The 16,782-nt window shown below is 42.4% G+C and overlaps 1 protein-coding gene across 1 annotated transcript; it reads left to right on the forward strand.

Annotated features, from left to right (window-relative positions):
* Positions 1 to 1,494: 1,494 nt before the first annotated feature.
* On the forward strand, positions 1,495 to 15,728 carry LOC115141050 (soluble guanylate cyclase 88E-like). Its single transcript, XM_065000070.1, has 11 exons — positions 1,495 to 2,084; positions 4,308 to 5,312; positions 5,629 to 5,749; positions 9,516 to 9,645; positions 10,004 to 10,150; positions 10,478 to 10,624; positions 10,855 to 11,011; positions 11,742 to 11,851; positions 13,754 to 13,843; positions 14,091 to 14,209; positions 14,368 to 15,728. Exons 2-11 carry the CDS (start codon positions 5,210 to 5,212, stop codon positions 14,768 to 14,770), a joined length of 1,527 nt encoding a protein of 508 aa, XP_064856142.1. The 5' UTR covers positions 1,495 to 2,084; positions 4,308 to 5,209; the 3' UTR covers positions 14,771 to 15,728.
* Positions 15,729 to 16,782: the final 1,054 nt, after the last annotated feature.

Here is a 16,782-nt window from a genome sequence, read left to right on the forward strand (position 1 = left end):
TTCTCAAGGTCACCTAGTGACTAGTGGCCCTCCTCAAGTGTCACTAGGCATAATTGGCCCTAATTAATTATCAATACACTGGTGTGTGTGTGCAATGTCATTATTTATCCCTTGTCCATTCATCCAGGTGTTGGGGCGTAATGTGCGTGACTTCATCAATGAGCTGGACAACCTGCATGAGTACTTCCGCTTCTCTTTCCCCAAGGTGCAGCCTCCCAGCTTCTGTGTGGAGGAGGAGTGTGAGACCAGCCTCACCCTGCACTACCGCAGCACCCGCAAGGGCTTCACCCAGTTTGTCAAAGGTAGGTAGGGAGCACCACAGAGGACAAACATAGCAAAGCACTAAATTATATTTGGTAATACTATACATAGGATGCATGTCACACATCTCCAAACTGTAAAAATACTTGTTCTCTCTTCCCATACTGTAGGCCAGCTGTCTCAAGTGGGAAGGCAGTTCTACAATACAGACATTGAAGTTGAGATCCTGTCCAAAGAGGAGACTGAGAAGATGACATATGTGGTATGTACTGTACTGTGGGCATCTGCCTATCTGAAGCTACTTCTTTTCAACAATTTTATGTACACCCCAGCGCACGTGCAAGTAACTCCTCTGACCTAGGAGTGCATCACTTTCCAAGTGCTACTGTTTGCCCCATTGTCAAACAACTTTAGTTTCAGGCCCCATTGTCATGATACGCACAACCTTAAGATCCTCACAGCTGCGTTGCCGTGATGTCTCTTTGCCACAGATCTACAAGATGAACTTTGACAACGCTGCCTTCAAGCACCGCATGCCCCAGCAGAAGACGGCCCCAGGGTACGAGAAACTACCCATGAAGAGGGGCATCTTTTTCGACATGTTCCCCTTTAGTGTGATCTTCCGCCGGGACATGACCATGTACCGCATTGGGGACGGCCTAAAGGAGGTCTTCTCCGACCTGCAGGGCAAGAAGGTCAACGAAGAGTTCACCCTGGTGCGGCCCATGCTGGAGTTCAGCTGGGACAACGTGAGTACAGGAGGGGAGAGAGAGTGGGATGAGGGTTCTGTTACATTTGGTGTGGTTTTTCCACTTACCTAGGCTATTGTTGTCAATCCAGAGAGTTTTTTTGTGGATATTTGGGTAATTTAGTAACATTCAACAACCCCCTTTAATGGTCCCAAACATTGAAAATCATGTTTTTCATCACATTGGATGATATTTGGATGAAATCAGTTCAAAGTAGGGTAACCCAAGTATGAAGAATGTCTGTAGCTGGCACATTGATCATGTTTGATCATAAAGTTACTGGTCCCCTCCCCCTTGTCAAACGCTTGGATTCAGTCAGGCATTACCAAGGATTTACTTCCTGCTTTATCCAACGTCACATAAAGCCGGAAATGTAATACACCAACAGTAGCGTCGTATCATCTTAAAGTATTTAAATATGTACCGCCTTAAAACCATAATTGCATGTGTTCCTACGCCTTGCTTTGGCTTTGTTTACAAACCGTAGACAAGCCACTAGTAGCTAGCTCAAGCAGAACGTACAACCAAATAATATACATTTTTTAAATATACTGGTAGCCAACAAGCTACTTACCAGCATGCCGGAAAAAAAGCACATTGTGACTGGATGCCATAGTGTAAATTTAACGTTACACTATTTTCTGAAGAAAGAAGACATCCGACAGCAGTGTCTCATTTTTATTTTGGGTGGACAGGCTTCACCGAAAATTACAATTATGTCACGGGTGTGCAGTGCACATTTTGAGCAAAGTTGCTTTATCAATTTGGGAGAATATTCGATTGGTCTTGCCAGGAAGCTAATCCTAAAGACGGATTCAATACCATCATTGACAGTGGAACAGTGGGTCTTGAAAGTGCTGAATGTCATTATGATTTTCACTTTTCATCTCCTTTTGGTCTTTTCACTATCTTCAAGCTGTAATGATAGACATTTTAGAAAATTCAACATCTATTTTGTCTGCACAGCTTCCCAGGCAACCACCACAGCAGGAATGCTGTGATACAAAATCTGCTTTCCAAAGGCAAAGAAGGGGGGATATGCTGTGAAACATGTGAAGACAGACCCAACATACTGTAAGCCATTTATTAATTTCCAGTGGTGGAAAGAGTACCCAATTGTCATACTTGAGTAAAAGTAAAGATATGTTAATAGAAAATTACTCAAGTAAAAGTGAGTCACCCAGTAAAATACTACTTGACTAAACGTCTAAAAGTATTTAGTTATAAATATACTTAAGTATCAAAAGTAAGTATAATTGTTAAAATATTTAAGTATCAAAAGTAAAAGTATGAATAATTTCAAATGACTTATTAAGCAAACCAGACGGCACAGTTTTCTTTAGATTTTATTTACTGATAGCTCGGGACACTCCAACACTTCAGACATCATTTTCAAACAAAGCATTTGTGTTTAGTGAGTCCGCCAGATCAGAGGCAGTAGAGATGACCAGGGATGTTCTCTTGATAAGTTTGTGAATTTGACCATTTTCCTGTCCTTCTTAGCATTCAAAATGTAAAAACAACTTTTGGGTGTCAGGGGAAAATGTATGGAGTAAAAAGTACATTATTGTCTTTAGGAATGTAGTGAAGTAAAAATGTTCACAAATATAAATAGTGTAAGTCCAGATACACCAAAAAACGAATGAAGTACTACTGTTCATTTAAAGTCTGCACCAATTAAGCATTTCGGGCACACAAAAATTCAAGATACAAACATTGAAACGTTTCACAAAAAAAGTGCACGACCAAATATTGCATATTTCCAATTGAGTACTTCAAAAACACCAGAAAACACATTGTAAAATGAATAGATCACTACATCAACGAATCGATAGCATCATAACTAGGAACAGTAAATAAAAAAACATTTCAAAAACATTACCGGCTATGTAGACAGATTCCTGGATCTCCTCTTCAACAAGGTCAGGCTTGAACCAGCATGTTTACAGTATGTGGGGAAGCTGTGTGAGCTGTCCATCCCAGGACCCCTGTTTGCCCAGTGTGAGAGTTCTGACAAGGAGGAGGCCATAGTGTCCCGCTTCTTGGGGGTGACTAAAGTCTGCTTGATTGAAGCGGGGTACATGGGTCCCCCTCCCCTCCCCATCAATCTCTGTGGTTGGTTGCATTACCTAAAGCCTAAGTAATTAACTTTTACATGATATGATATTACATTTAGTTAATTTCTATGTTTTTTTTAGCATTTGGATGGGAGATGAGTGTTAGAAATTGTATGAATCAATGGGGTCCTGGACACTAGGGTGGCTTGGGTGCCTATATTAGGCTTATGGCTCTAATTATTTATTTTATGTCAAATGATGTCTCACATTTATTTCTCACCATTATTTCTCATGAGTGTTCATGTTGATCAATATTTTGGGCTATGCTGTCCTATTGTAAATGATCAAATAATTGTCTGATCAATACATACAATTCTGAACATATTGTTATTTATAATGCAAGCATTTCACTACACCCACAATAACATCTGCTAAATATGTGTATGTGACCAAAAAATGTTATTTGATTTAATGCAGAGGCACCAATAAATTGTCCAGTACACTTATTGTATGCTGTTTGTATATTCTCTTATGTGTAAGCTTCTAAGATCACTCAGGCTTTACTATTCTTGTGACGAAGTGTATCAGTGAGCTGTATTCTGTAATTAGTTATAAAACAATAGAAATGCAATTGTGTATTACTGCTGTTTGTCTGATATCCAACAGTTCTGTTGACTATGAGAGCATTTTGCAGAGAAAATAGGTTGAGCCTACAATTTAGGCTAGGAATGACATGTGGCCCATTGTTTACCTGGTCATCAATGACATGTGGCCCATTGTTTACCTTGTTACAACGACCACAAGGGTGTTTCAAAGAGCTGTCAGTCAAGGCGAGCTCATGAATATAAGCTCCCTGCCCAATCAACCTGTTCTTTCAGACTTCCTGATAGTTAGAAATGAGAGAAAATGTAACATTTCTTCAATTCTGAGCATTTTAACAGTGTACAAATATTATGGGTGATGTTTTTGTCATTCAAAGGCTATTTTTACTTGGGAAATAGGATACCTGTGCGGGACCTTTAAGCATCACCATGTCCGCATGTATCAGGGCCAGTCTCAGAATAAAGAATCTCAGAGTAAAAGTGCTGATATAGGATCAACATTGCCTTCATAATCACAATAAATAAGGTTACATGGACAGTGTGGACCTGACCCTAGATCAGTATTCCTACTCTGAGACGCTTTGTGAATACGGGCCCTGGATTTGACTGAAGTCATCTGTTTCCATGCTTCCCCTCAGATCTACACACACCTTAACAATGTGTTTGAGCTACTGTCCAAAGCTGTGGTGGAGAGCAAGCAGAAGGTGAATGTCCCTAAACTGAGCAAGGAAAAGGAAGACGAGGGAAAAGAGGAGAACGAGAAACCCAAGAGAGAGGAAGAGAGAGGTACAGAGAAGTCAAGGGTCCGCCCGTCGCCACAGTCAACCGACAGGAGAGGGGAGTACTTTGTCCCTAACAATCTCTAGCACATGTCGATTGTTTAAGTGATTTTGATGAATTAAGGTCCAATGCAGCTGTTTTTATCTCAATATCAAATAGTTTCTGGGTAACAATTAAGTAAGTTACTGTGATTGTTTCAACTAAAATGATCAAAAAGAAAGACAAATAGCTTCTTAGTAAAGAGCAATTTCTTAAACAAGAATTTAGCTAGGACTGTCTGGTAGTGGGGAGGGGGAAACTAGCTGTTATTTGCAGAGAGGTTTGGAACTCTCTTTCTTATTGGTCTATTCACTTAACTTACTGCCTGGTGATGTCAACAGGCAGGCCAAAACTCCATCCCACCAAAAAGGCTGACATTTCAAGCAGTCCTTTCAAACAGCTCTTACATTAAAAGGGTATTATAATACTTTTCATAATTTCACAGTATTATTCCAACCTCATAGTGTGGAAATATATATAAAACACAGGAAAATCTCATTTTGACTGCACTGGGCTTTGAAAGTCTTCCAACATGTGTAACAATAAATAATCTCTGTCAGTGCTGTTATAAGCATGAGTGAAATGCATAAAACAAATGTCACTCACTCAGCCACCCATTCTCCCTCTCTAACTCAGTCATTCCCTCCCTCCCTCCCACCCTCCCTCCGTCATTCATTCCCTCCTTTCCTCTGGCCCATTAGATGTGAAGTCTGTGGAGGAGATGAAGGGGGATCAGGAGTTCAGCAGTGCTCTGACACAGTACAACAGCTCAGCCAACTCAGGGGGAGAGGACATCGAGCTGCTCGCCTTCCAGACTGTCACCGGTGAGAACCCCTTCTTCCTCACCCTCCACACTTCTTTTTATCTATCTTCCCACCTGTCCAGCTCACCAAAATAAGTTTACATGCTACATAGCTTTGTTCTCCTAAATTTGACAGGGGTACAGAAATCCACCTCAAGGCCAGAATCAAAACAGTCAGTGATTGCCCTGTCTATTTTGAATGAAGTATTAACTATACCATTTTGAATAACTAGAGTGTAAATGGTCTTGGAATTGTTGGTGACAATTCTAAATTTCAAACCAATGTTTCCAAGTTCTATGTCTGTGGATGACGCCACCCTTCTCTTCGTCATCCCCAGGGAAGTGCAGTGAAACCATCTTCGAGGATATGAGGGAACCTCCCAAGAAGCCCCTCCACCTGAAGGGTCAAATGAAGTACGTCCCCCAGTGGGACTCGCTCATCTTCCTCAGTACGCCCATGTAAGACCACCCACAACATCCTTACAGTACCTAGTCATTATCTGACTATGAAGGCAATACGTACTCCAATTCAAAACTTGCCTTGAGGCTACAGCTATGTGATGCCACGGTCAGACGTGCTTACAAAGCAACCAAAAAAGGAGAATCCAAAGCTTCGATAGTATAAAAACAAACAAAACGGTATTTTACAAACAAAGATCATTTCATCGACTATAGTCCATCCAGGCCCACGTGAGCCATAACACCAAACCACAAATTAGGTATAGGGAAGGGGAACAAGGGGGTGTGCCCAGGTAAGGCTCAATTTGGCAAATCTGACCATAATTCTATCCTCCTGGTTCATGCTTGTAAGCAAAAACTAAAGTAGGAAGTACCAGTGACTCGCTTAATACGGAAGTAGTCAGATGACACGGATGCTATGCTACAGGACTGTTTTTCTAGCACAGACTGGAATATGTTTCGGGATTCATCCAATGGCATTGAGGAGTATACCACCTCAGTCATCGGCTTCATCAATAAGATAAGTGCATTGACGACGTCGTCCCCACAGTGACCGTACATTTTTTATTTTTATTTTACCTTTATTTAACCAGGCAAGTCAGTTAAGAACAAATTCTTATTTTCAATGACGGCCTGGGAACAGTGGGTTAACTGCCTGTTCAGGGGCAGAACGACAGATTTGTACCTTGTCAGCTCGGGGGTTTGAACTCGCAACCTTCCGGTTACTAGTCCAACGCTCTAACCACTAGGCTACCATACATATCCCAAGCAGAAGCCATGGATTACAGGCAACATCCACATCAAGCTAAAGACTAGAGTTACCACTTTCAAGGAGGGGGACACAAATCCGGACAGTTATATGAAATCCTGCTACGCCCTCAGACGAACCATCAAACAGGCAAAGTGTCAATACAGGATTAAGATTGAATCCTACTACACTGGCTCTGACGCTCGTCGGATGTGGCAGGGCTTGAAAACTATTACGGACTACAAAGGGAAACCCAGCCATGAGCTGCCCAGTGACACGAGCCTACCAGACAAACTAAATGCCTTTTATGCTCGCTTTGAGGCAAATAAACACTGAAGCATGCATAGAGCACCAGCTGTACCGGACGACTGTGTGATAACACTCTCCATAGCCGATGTGAGCAAGACCCTTTAAACAGGTCAACATTCACAAAGCCGCGGGGCCAGGCAGATTGCCAGGACGTGTACTCTCAAAGCATGCCAGGACCAACTGTCAAGTGTCTTCACTGACATTTTCAACCTCTCCCTGACAGAGTCTGTAATACTTACATGTTTCAAGCAGACCACAATAGTCCCTGTGCCCAAGGAAGCGAAGGTAACCTGCCTAAATGATTACCTCCCTGTAGCACTCACGTCGGTAGCTATGAAGTGCTTTGAAAGGCTCGTCATGGCTCACATCAACAGCATCATTCCCGGATACCCTAGACACTCAATGTGAGGAAGACAAAGGAGCTGGTTGTGAACTACAGGAAAAGGTGGGCCGAACAGGCCCCCATTAAAATCGATGTGGCTGTTGTGGAGCGGGTCGAGAGTTTCAAGTTCCTTGGTGTCCACATCACCAACAAACTATCATGGTCCAAACACACGAAGACAGTAGTGAAGAGGGCACAACCTTTTCCCCCTCAGGAGATGTGGCATGGGTCCCCAGATCCTCAAAAGGTTCTACAGCTGCACCATCTAGAGCATCCTGACCGGTTGCTTCACCGCCTGGTATGGCACCTGCTCGGCATCTGACCTTAAGGTGCTACAGAGGGTAGTGCGTACAGCCCAGTACATCACCGGGGCAAAGCTTCCTGCCATCCAGGACCTATATACTAGGCAGTGTCAGAGGAAAGTCCAAACATTTTTATAAGATTCCAGTCACCCAAGTCACAGAGCGCCAAGTAGTTCGGTACCGCACGGCAAGCGGTGCAGGAGCGGCAAGCCTAGGACCTAAAGGCTCCTTAACAGCTTCTACCCCAAGCCATAAGACTGCTGAACAATTAATCAAATGGCCACTCTGACTATTTACATTGACCCCCCCCCTCTCATTTGTTTTTACACTGCTGCTACTCGCTGTCTATTGTCTATGCATTTTTACTTTACCCCTACCTACATGTACAAATTACCTCAACTAACCCGGAACCCCTGCATACCGGTACCTCGTTATTGTTTCTTTATTGTGTTACTTTTTATTATTTTATACTTTCGTTTATTTGATAAATATTTTCTTAACTTGAACTGCATTGTTGGTTAAGGGCTTGTAAGGAAGCATTTCACTGTAAGCATTTCACTGTTATATTCGGCGCATGTGACAAATAAAGTTAGATTCGATTGCTTTCAAATACCCATGATTACCATAATAGAAAACCCAAAACATGATTTCTGTAAGGACAGATGCTGCACCCGGACCCGACGTCACCAACAAAAACAAAGAACTCCCTGGTGCTTCAAATTGTGTTGTCAGCCTTCTGTAAGGACAGACACTGGGAGATGAGAAGCAAGTACAGGGACTGAATATTTAATAAATAACCGACATGAAACAAAACACGGACAACGTCTGGACAAGGGAACCATAATGACATTAATGCTGACTCGGGAAAGAAACTGAGGAAGTGACAGATATAGGGGAGGTAATTCATAACGTGATGAATCCAGGTGAGTCCAATGAAGTGCTGATACGAGTAATGATTGTGACAGGTGTGCGTAATGATAAGCAGCCTGGAGACCTCAAGCACCAGCGTGGGGGAGCGGGAGCAGACTTGAAATATTTCAATAAATCAATGTTTTACGATTCTAATAAGACAAACCATAAATGTTCATAATGATACTGAACGTAAGGGAAGTTGGCTCTTACCTTAGATAACACTTACTTTAGATATTCCTTACCTTATGGTGTGTCTGTGTTTATTAGCATATGAAAATAATAAAAACAATGATATGCTATATTTATAATATTACTATATGCCTATAAATATGTTCAGTATGCATAATATATATTTGGTCCGATGTTTCATGAGCTGAAATAAAAGATCCCAGAAATTTTCTGTACGCACAAAAAGCTTATTTCTCTCCAATTTTGTGCAGAAATTTGTTTACGTCCCTGTTAGTGAGTATTTCTCCTTTGCCAAGGTAATCCATCCAGCTGACAGGTCTGGTATATCAAGAAGCTGATTAAACAGCATGATCATTACACAGGTGCACCTTCTGCTGGGGACAATAAAAGGCCACTCTAAAATGTGCAGTTTTGTCACACAACACAATGGCACAAATGTCTTAAGTTTTGAGCGAGCTTGCAATTGACGTGATGACTGCAGAAATATCCACCAGAGCTGTTGCCAGAGAATTGAATGTTAATTTCTCTACCATAAGCCACCTCCAACGTAATTTTAGAGAATTTGTCAGTACATCCAATCGGCCTCACAACCACGTGTAACCACCGCCAGCCCAGGAGCTCCACATCCGGCTTCTTCACCTGTGGGATCATCTGAGACCAGCCACCCGGACAGCTGATAAAGCTGAGGAGTATTTCTGTCTGTAATAAAGCCTTTTTTTGTGGGGAAAAACTCATTCTGATTGGCTGGGCCTGGCTTCCAATTGGGTGGGCCTATGAACTGTAACTCAGTAAAATCGCTGAAATCGTTGAAATTGTTGCATGTTGCGTTTATCTGCTTCCCTCTACCTTTCCAATCCATTCTTATCTCCCTTTCTGCCACTCACCCCGTCCTTGCTGTCTCTCTCATTCCTCTTCCTCTTCCAGTATAGAGACAGTGGAGGACATGATTAAAATGGGCGTCTATGTGAACGATCTGAACCTACACGACTCCAGCCGAGAGCTCATCTTAGCTGGAACACAGCAGTCGGCTGAACTTCAGCTGGCTCTTGACCAGGTAAGTCATACACATTTCATATATACCACATACCACCCTTTAGAATAGGAATAGCACACAACCGTACTTTGGTACATTGTTAACATCATCAGATAACTCCTCTACTAACTGGGCCAAGTTTTCCTCATCTAAGAATGCAAGACATACTACTATACCCACACACAGTCCTCCTCATAGGCAGCTTCATTTTCAAAGTTACAAATAAAGACATATGTAGTGTATACTTCACACTGGAAGGGAGAGGCAAAGACCATCTCAAGGGCGGGGCTGGATTTGAAGAAGGATGAGGAGTTAGTTGACTGACAGCTCTCTCTCTCTCTCTCTCTCTCTCTCTCTCTGGTGGCTCCTCCCACTCCAGGAGCAGCAGAAGTACGCCCAGCTCCAGGAGATCATCAAGAAGCTGGACGAGGAGAAGAAGAGAGGAGACTCCCTCCTCTACGCCATGATCCCCAAAGCTGTGGCTGACCGGCTCAGGAAGGGTATCACGGCCCTGGAGACATGCCAGGTACTAACCCACAGCCGTACATTTACAGATACATATACAGATATACAGGGTGCATCCAAAATGACACCCCATTCCATATATATATTGCACTATATAAGGCCCAGGCTCTGGCCAAAAGTAATGCACTATATAGGCAATAGGGTGCCATTTTAGACACAGCCATAGAATTTGTAGAGGAAACTATCCTCCATGTTGGCTCAAAACATTCAATGACAATAAGGCTCAATTGGAATCCAACGAGCCACCTCAGTTCTGTCAAGCCAGAAGAAACACCACAGTAAAATGTCAAGCATTTAAGTGTGCTGGTATTTCCTTTCCGTTTCCCAGGTGTTCCCGGACGTGACCATCCTATTCAGCGACGTGGTGAAGTTCAACGAGATCTGCATCCACATCACGCCCATGCAGGTGGTGGACATGCTCAACGAGATCTACATCGTCTTCGACACGCTCAGCGAGAAGCACAATGTCTACAAGGTGAATGACTGGGACAATACAAAACAAGGGCCTCTGTGGGAACAATATGCCTGAATACTCAACCAAGGTTGGCTGGACCAAAAAGGAGAACACAGACTCTATTATCATGCATTGAGTGGCTGTAGCGATGTTTTACAGAGTGGAATATTTAGTTTGTTTCATTGGTAGGATATCATTTATACAGTAATGCTTCTAAACATACAACTTGACTCTTATTCCCCTGGATTCAGGTGGAGACCATCCGAGATGCCTACATGGTGGTGGCAGGCGTGCCCAATAAGACAACCTTCCATGCCCACCACATATGTGACATGGCCCTGGACATGCTGAGCTCCATCGACCACCTCAAAGACCCCTCCACTGGAGACAATATCCAGATCAGAGTCGGTGAGCAGAGACCATTGAAATACAATCTAGTCACTCGATTTCTATGGCACAGACAGTGTAGACAGGAGTGGGCCTAACCATAGAAATATAATTACTACATGTTATCTGATTACAAACAAACTGTACCTGAAATACGTTACTAGCAAAAAATATTGTATTCCGATTACAGATATATTTGAAAAACTAGATGATTACTTCTTGGGTTACTTTTAAATTCATAAAGGACGATTGCGGGACAAAATACATTATGACACCTTTCTGTTGACATTCAATTCAGCATTGAAAAAAAAGCCGCAAGTTGTTCCACCTGAGCGAGTCTGACCACAAGTCAGAGACCACTATGTTTGATGGATCCTTTTTGTCTTCCTTTAATGCCTCTTTGGGGGAAAGTAATTCAAAAGTAACCAGATTACGTTACTGAGTTTGGGTAATCCAAAAGTTACCTTACTGATTACAATTTTGGTCATGTAACTGTAACGGATTACATTTATATAGTAACCTACCCAACCCTGCATATGACAGACATAAAGCATACACATACTGTACTGTACAGTGTGTCTTTATAATCCAGTCAAAAGGAAGTCAAAGGCTTGATATTGTCTAGCCATCCCTGACTGTGCTCCTCAGTTAATGCTGCCAGATTTATACTCCTTAAGGCTCCCTGAATCTATAGCCACTGATCCAGGTTCAGTAAAGCAGTTTAACTTCATTGTGTGTTGTTTCCCTTCAGGGATCCACTCAGGGATGGTGGTGGCTGGGGTGGTGGGGCTGAAGATGCCTCGCTACTGTCTGTTTGGAGACACCGTCAACACTGCCTCCCGCATGGAGAGCAACGGGGTGGTGAGTTCTGACATTAGAACATAACCTCACTATAGGGTAAATCCATTTGAAATCAATTACTTTTTGACGGCATTCCTTTTTATTTAAACAAAAGGTTCCATACATGTTCTATTTCTTTGATTGACACCCACTCTGTATTCAAGAGCATGTTGTGTCTCAACCAATGGCGGTCACAACCAATGTTCCCTCAAAAGAATGTAGGCACTGAGCAAATTTCAGGTCTGCTGAGCGCAAACCTGAACGTTGTGAAAATTCTGTACAACTTCCGGCGTGCATTTACTGTGAACACTGATGCTGTACCCGGTTTAAGTTAGTTTTGACAGTGGTCAAGTAGGCTACTGTGGCTATTTGATCATAATGTAGGCCTACCAGAGTGGCCTACCATCAAAAACAGAGAAAATGCATCCCATAAAATGTTTACATTGAAATAGCTGTTCTATCATTGAGCCTACAGTAGGAGCCAATGTGTGGTGTTCAAAGTAGGTCTACATTCCATGAGACTTTTGAAAAAACATGCAGGGCTTGACATTAACCTGTTTATCCACTTGTCCTTCAGACAAGGAGGTGACTGAAAAGTATGTGTTGTTTGATGCAAGAAACCACTTTACAAAATAAAACCCTAAATTATTCCCATACCATTATTACAGAGTCAGACAAGTTATGCTACCCTCTGCCTATTGACTACTTAGCTTATTCAAGCCTGTCTCAAAATACAACACTGCCCCTTTAAGACATTAACAAAATGTCTTTACCTGACTCGCTTTTCAAAGATGTCTTGAAATGCACACGTTTTGTGCTCTTGTAGGAAGCAATCACTCCCCCATTGCTGACTACAAATTATCTATAATTGGGCTAATAACTTACTAACTAGCAAAGGATATGAACAAATGTACAAATGTACACACATTGCTACATGTAGCTCTTGCTTTGATCTCAAAACAAGCACATCTACTCATGACCGCTCATGCTGTAAAAACAGTCCAGTTCAAAGTGAATGGCACAGATCCATATATAGCAATGGTCTATTTGCATATCGGCCAACTGCAGCTCTGATTGGTTATGGCGCACTGGTCTGTATAGAGTAAGAGCCTGAGTTGTGCCTGTCATTGCAATAGAAACCTACTCCGATGTGTTCTGCCTACAACCAAATCTCTTCCTTACTTAGTTTTGTTTCGGTATATTGCCTTGAATGTGGCTAATATTGCGTTGATTCAATCACAGTTCCCGCAGTAAAGGGAAATGTTGATAGTGTTAACTAATGGGGAAAACTCTGCGCAGGCTGATATTTCTTCTGTGTGGCAGTCCCGGGGATCTGCGTGTCCACGCACAGCTTAGAGGGAACATTGGTCACAACACAAACACCTCTGATGATGTCAAATAGGGTCTAAGCTACAATGTATGTGAATATTTTTTTTATTATCTGAGGTTACACATTTTTTGATCATTGACGTTTAAGGTTAAGGGAAATTACATACTTAAAAAAAAGAAATTATCAAATGGTTTGACAACCCTGTTTGTAAGCTTTTAAATTATACCAATTATCAACCGTTTATATTTTCCAGTGATGAAGACATGGATGTCTCATGGTATGGTGGGGTATGCAAAATAGGTCAACTTTGAGCAACTTTATCTCTTGAAAGTTTAGGCATTCAGGTCCATAGGTCACATTCTGAGCACTTCTACAATGGACACATTTTTATGGAAGGATTTGTTCCAATTAAAAGGGGTGCTGTCAAAAAGTGATTGAATTAAAATGGATTTACCCAATAGACGCAATCAATTAGCACTGTATAGCAAATAATTTATTTCGTAAGTAGGCCGCAAGTAGATTAATGCGACATTAAGTGAGCTGAATAGTTAGCACTATGTCAGCCATCAACCTCTGTGTGTCTGTCTGTACAGGGCATGCAGATCCACATAAGCCAGACCACCAAAGACCACTTGGAACATGAGCCCTACATAATTGAGGAGAGGGGAAAGATTTTTGTGAAGGTATGTGTACGATGTTCCATCATGGCACTGTGATGCTCCACCTGCCAAACAGACAAAAATGAACCATACTAAATCCATTTTTAAAATCTTTCTATTAAAATATATTTTGATCTCTTCAGGAGTTTTATCAAAGTTCAAAAGTCCTGAAATTGTCATTTGCGGCCCATCCATTGGCTGAGTTGACAGGTATTGAACATAAGGACCATGAACACGGTACTATTTCTGCCTAAATTCTGTCCATTCACAGGGTAAAGGCTACATGAAGACATATTGGCTGAAGGGGAAGAAGGACCTGTCGTTTAAGACTCCAGCAGAGCTCCGCTACAGCAGTGAACAGAAGGACTCAGAGGACAGGAGCTCCAATGGGTAAGTGGAGCAGGGGAGGAGGCAACACCAATCTCTTCTGTAGGGATATACTGCAAGATGCCCTATCTCATATGACTGCGAACTATTCATTGAACTTCACTTCTGTATATTTAGTAAGGTTCCAAGGTTCATTTTCTTTTATACATTCCAACACACAGGTCCACCTGCACCAACACCAAGCGCTCCACCTCCAACCTGAACATTCCCAACGAGGAGCAGGCAGAGGGCAAGCCCACCCCCACAGAGCTGCCTGCAGAGCCCTTACCTTCACTAGAGGGCGCCCCTGAGGACCCCACAGACCCCACCGAGCCCCAGGAGAAGAAAGTAAAAAAGAACACTAAGAACAACAACAAAGGGGGCGTGGCCAAGCCCGAAGCTCCTCCCCAGCAGGTCAATGTAGTGCAGGAGAGTGCAGTTCTTCCTGCTGCTGCCCAGGAGACCCCCACGGCTCCCCCGGCCTCCACCGCCCCAGTGCTCAACAACAAGAAGAACAGCTTCAGGCAGCACGCCAAGCTGCCCGCCCACCTTCCCATGCGCAGCACTTCCTGCTGCCTACTGTGAGAGGAGAGGCTAAAATAATGTGACTGGCCTGCATCTTATTGACAGTCCTGTGAAGGCAAACCTGAAACTGACCCTAACCTTGAACCTCAACCAATTAGAAAATTCAACATGTTTTCGCTGGTTAGTCATGTCCCTTTTAGTTTCTCCCTACTGTGAGATGGACCAGGCCAGAGTTCAAGACCTCTCAGATCATGGACCAGCCTTCATGTTCGATATATTGTATGATGCCCTGGTGTCTATCCTATGTTTTTTCTTAGGCAGGACCTGAGGGTCCCCACAGCAATATTCAGGGCAGCCCACACCTAACGTAATGTATTAATCCATTTATTCAAGGTGGAGTAACAGAGGTAGACAGGGCGGACCACCTCACCTAAGTAATAATAGTGGAAACATTGATGCTCCTAAAATTAAACAAATGTGACATTGCTGAAAAGGGAAAAAACATTTCTCTTCCAACAAATATATACCGATACTCATGTCTTGATGACGTGTTAAACAGTGGGCCTTTTTTGGTAATACAAGCACCTGGCTAATGTTATGGATTTTTGCATGTTGTTGATAGGAAACAGGTCAATAAATGTACAGTTCATGTACTATTTATTAAGTTATTACCGTCGGTGAAAACACCTTTTCTGATTACATGATCACAATGGATTGGTATACAGAGTAAGATGAGATGTCAAGAGATGGTTGTATTTTATTTGCATAAACTAGTTCTGAGAAGTCTGACACAAGTTACAGTTCTGATACTGTATTTAATGATGGAATAATAGACTTTAATAATCATTTATATAATAGCGCTTTTCCTAATGCTGTAAGTGCTTTACTTTTCTGTTTTGTATTTGTAATTTGTTGCACGTTTACTGTATGTTAGCACTTCTTTGTCCATAAAAACTGTACAGACAAACACGTCACGTGTTCATTTCCTTGTTGATATCTGTAAATGTTTTACTTGACAATAAACACACACAAAAAATTGTGATTCGCTCACAATGTCAGAGGGACAGCTGAGACAGCTGAGATTATGTGTGTTCAGAGAACAGGTAAGCACCAGTCAGACAATACTAAATGTCCAAAATGTGGAATGAAAAGACAGTAAAGTGGACAAAGACTTTAGGCCTACACTGAGCTCAATTAATGTCCAAATAGAAATCCCATCATGACAATTAACTAGATTAAGATTTTCTTCACTAAAGTGGGAGGCCCAATGTCCTTGATCTTTTAACTAAGGAGGTAACAAATTATACATAAACTGTGCTCAAAGAAAATGTACAGTGCCTTCAGAAAGTATTCATACCCCTTGACTTATTCCACATTTTGTAGTGGTAGCCTGAATTCGAAATGGATTCAAAAATATATAAACTCAGCAAAAAGAGACATCCTCTCACTGTCAACTGTGTTTATTTTCAGCAAACTTAACGTGTAAATATTTGTATGAACATAACAAGATTCAACAACTGAGACATAAACTGAACGAAGTTCCACAGACATGTGACTAACAGAAATGGAATAATGTGTCCCTGAACAAAGGAGGGGTCAAAATAACAGTAACAGTCAATGCAGCTGGTGGCCACACCAGATACTAAGTAGTGCAGTGCATCTCCTCCTCATGGACTGCACCAGATTTGCCAGTTGTTGCTGTGATATGTTACCCCACTCTTCCACTAAGACACCTGCAAGTTTCTGGACATTTCTGGGGGGAATGGGCCTCACCCTCACCCTCCGATCCAACAGGTCCCAGACATGCTCAACAGGATTGAGATCCGGGCTCTTCGCTGGCCATGGCAGAACACTGACATTCCTGTCTTGCAGGAAATCACGCACAGAACGGGCAGTATGGCTGGTGGCATTGTCATGCTGGAGGGTCATGCCAGCATGAGACAGCAGGAAGGGTACCACATCAGGGGGGAGGATGTCTTCCCTGTAGAGATTGAGATTGCCTGCAATGACAACATGCTCAGTTCGATGATGCTGTGACACACCGCCCCAGACCATGACGGACCCTCCACCTC

This window comes from Oncorhynchus nerka, linkage group LG14 (genome assembly GCF_034236695.1).
Source record: "Oncorhynchus nerka isolate Pitt River linkage group LG14, Oner_Uvic_2.0, whole genome shotgun sequence".
Classification (NCBI taxonomy): domain Eukaryota; kingdom Metazoa; phylum Chordata; class Actinopteri; order Salmoniformes; family Salmonidae; genus Oncorhynchus; species Oncorhynchus nerka.

Bases quoted from the DNA above. Each gene is read 5' to 3' on its own strand.
- LOC115141050 (XM_065000070.1), top strand. From the start codon at position 5,210: ATGAAGGGGGATCAGGAGTTCAGCAGTGCTCTGACACAGTACAACAGC. The intron at 5,750-9,515 runs GTAAGACCACCC...TTCCTCTTCCAG, and splicing joins ATCTTCCTCAGTACGCCCAT to TATAGAGACAGTGGAGGACA. The intron at 11,852-13,753 runs GTGAGTTCTGAC...CTGTCTGTACAG, and splicing joins GCATGGAGAGCAACGGGGTG to GGCATGCAGATCCACATAAG.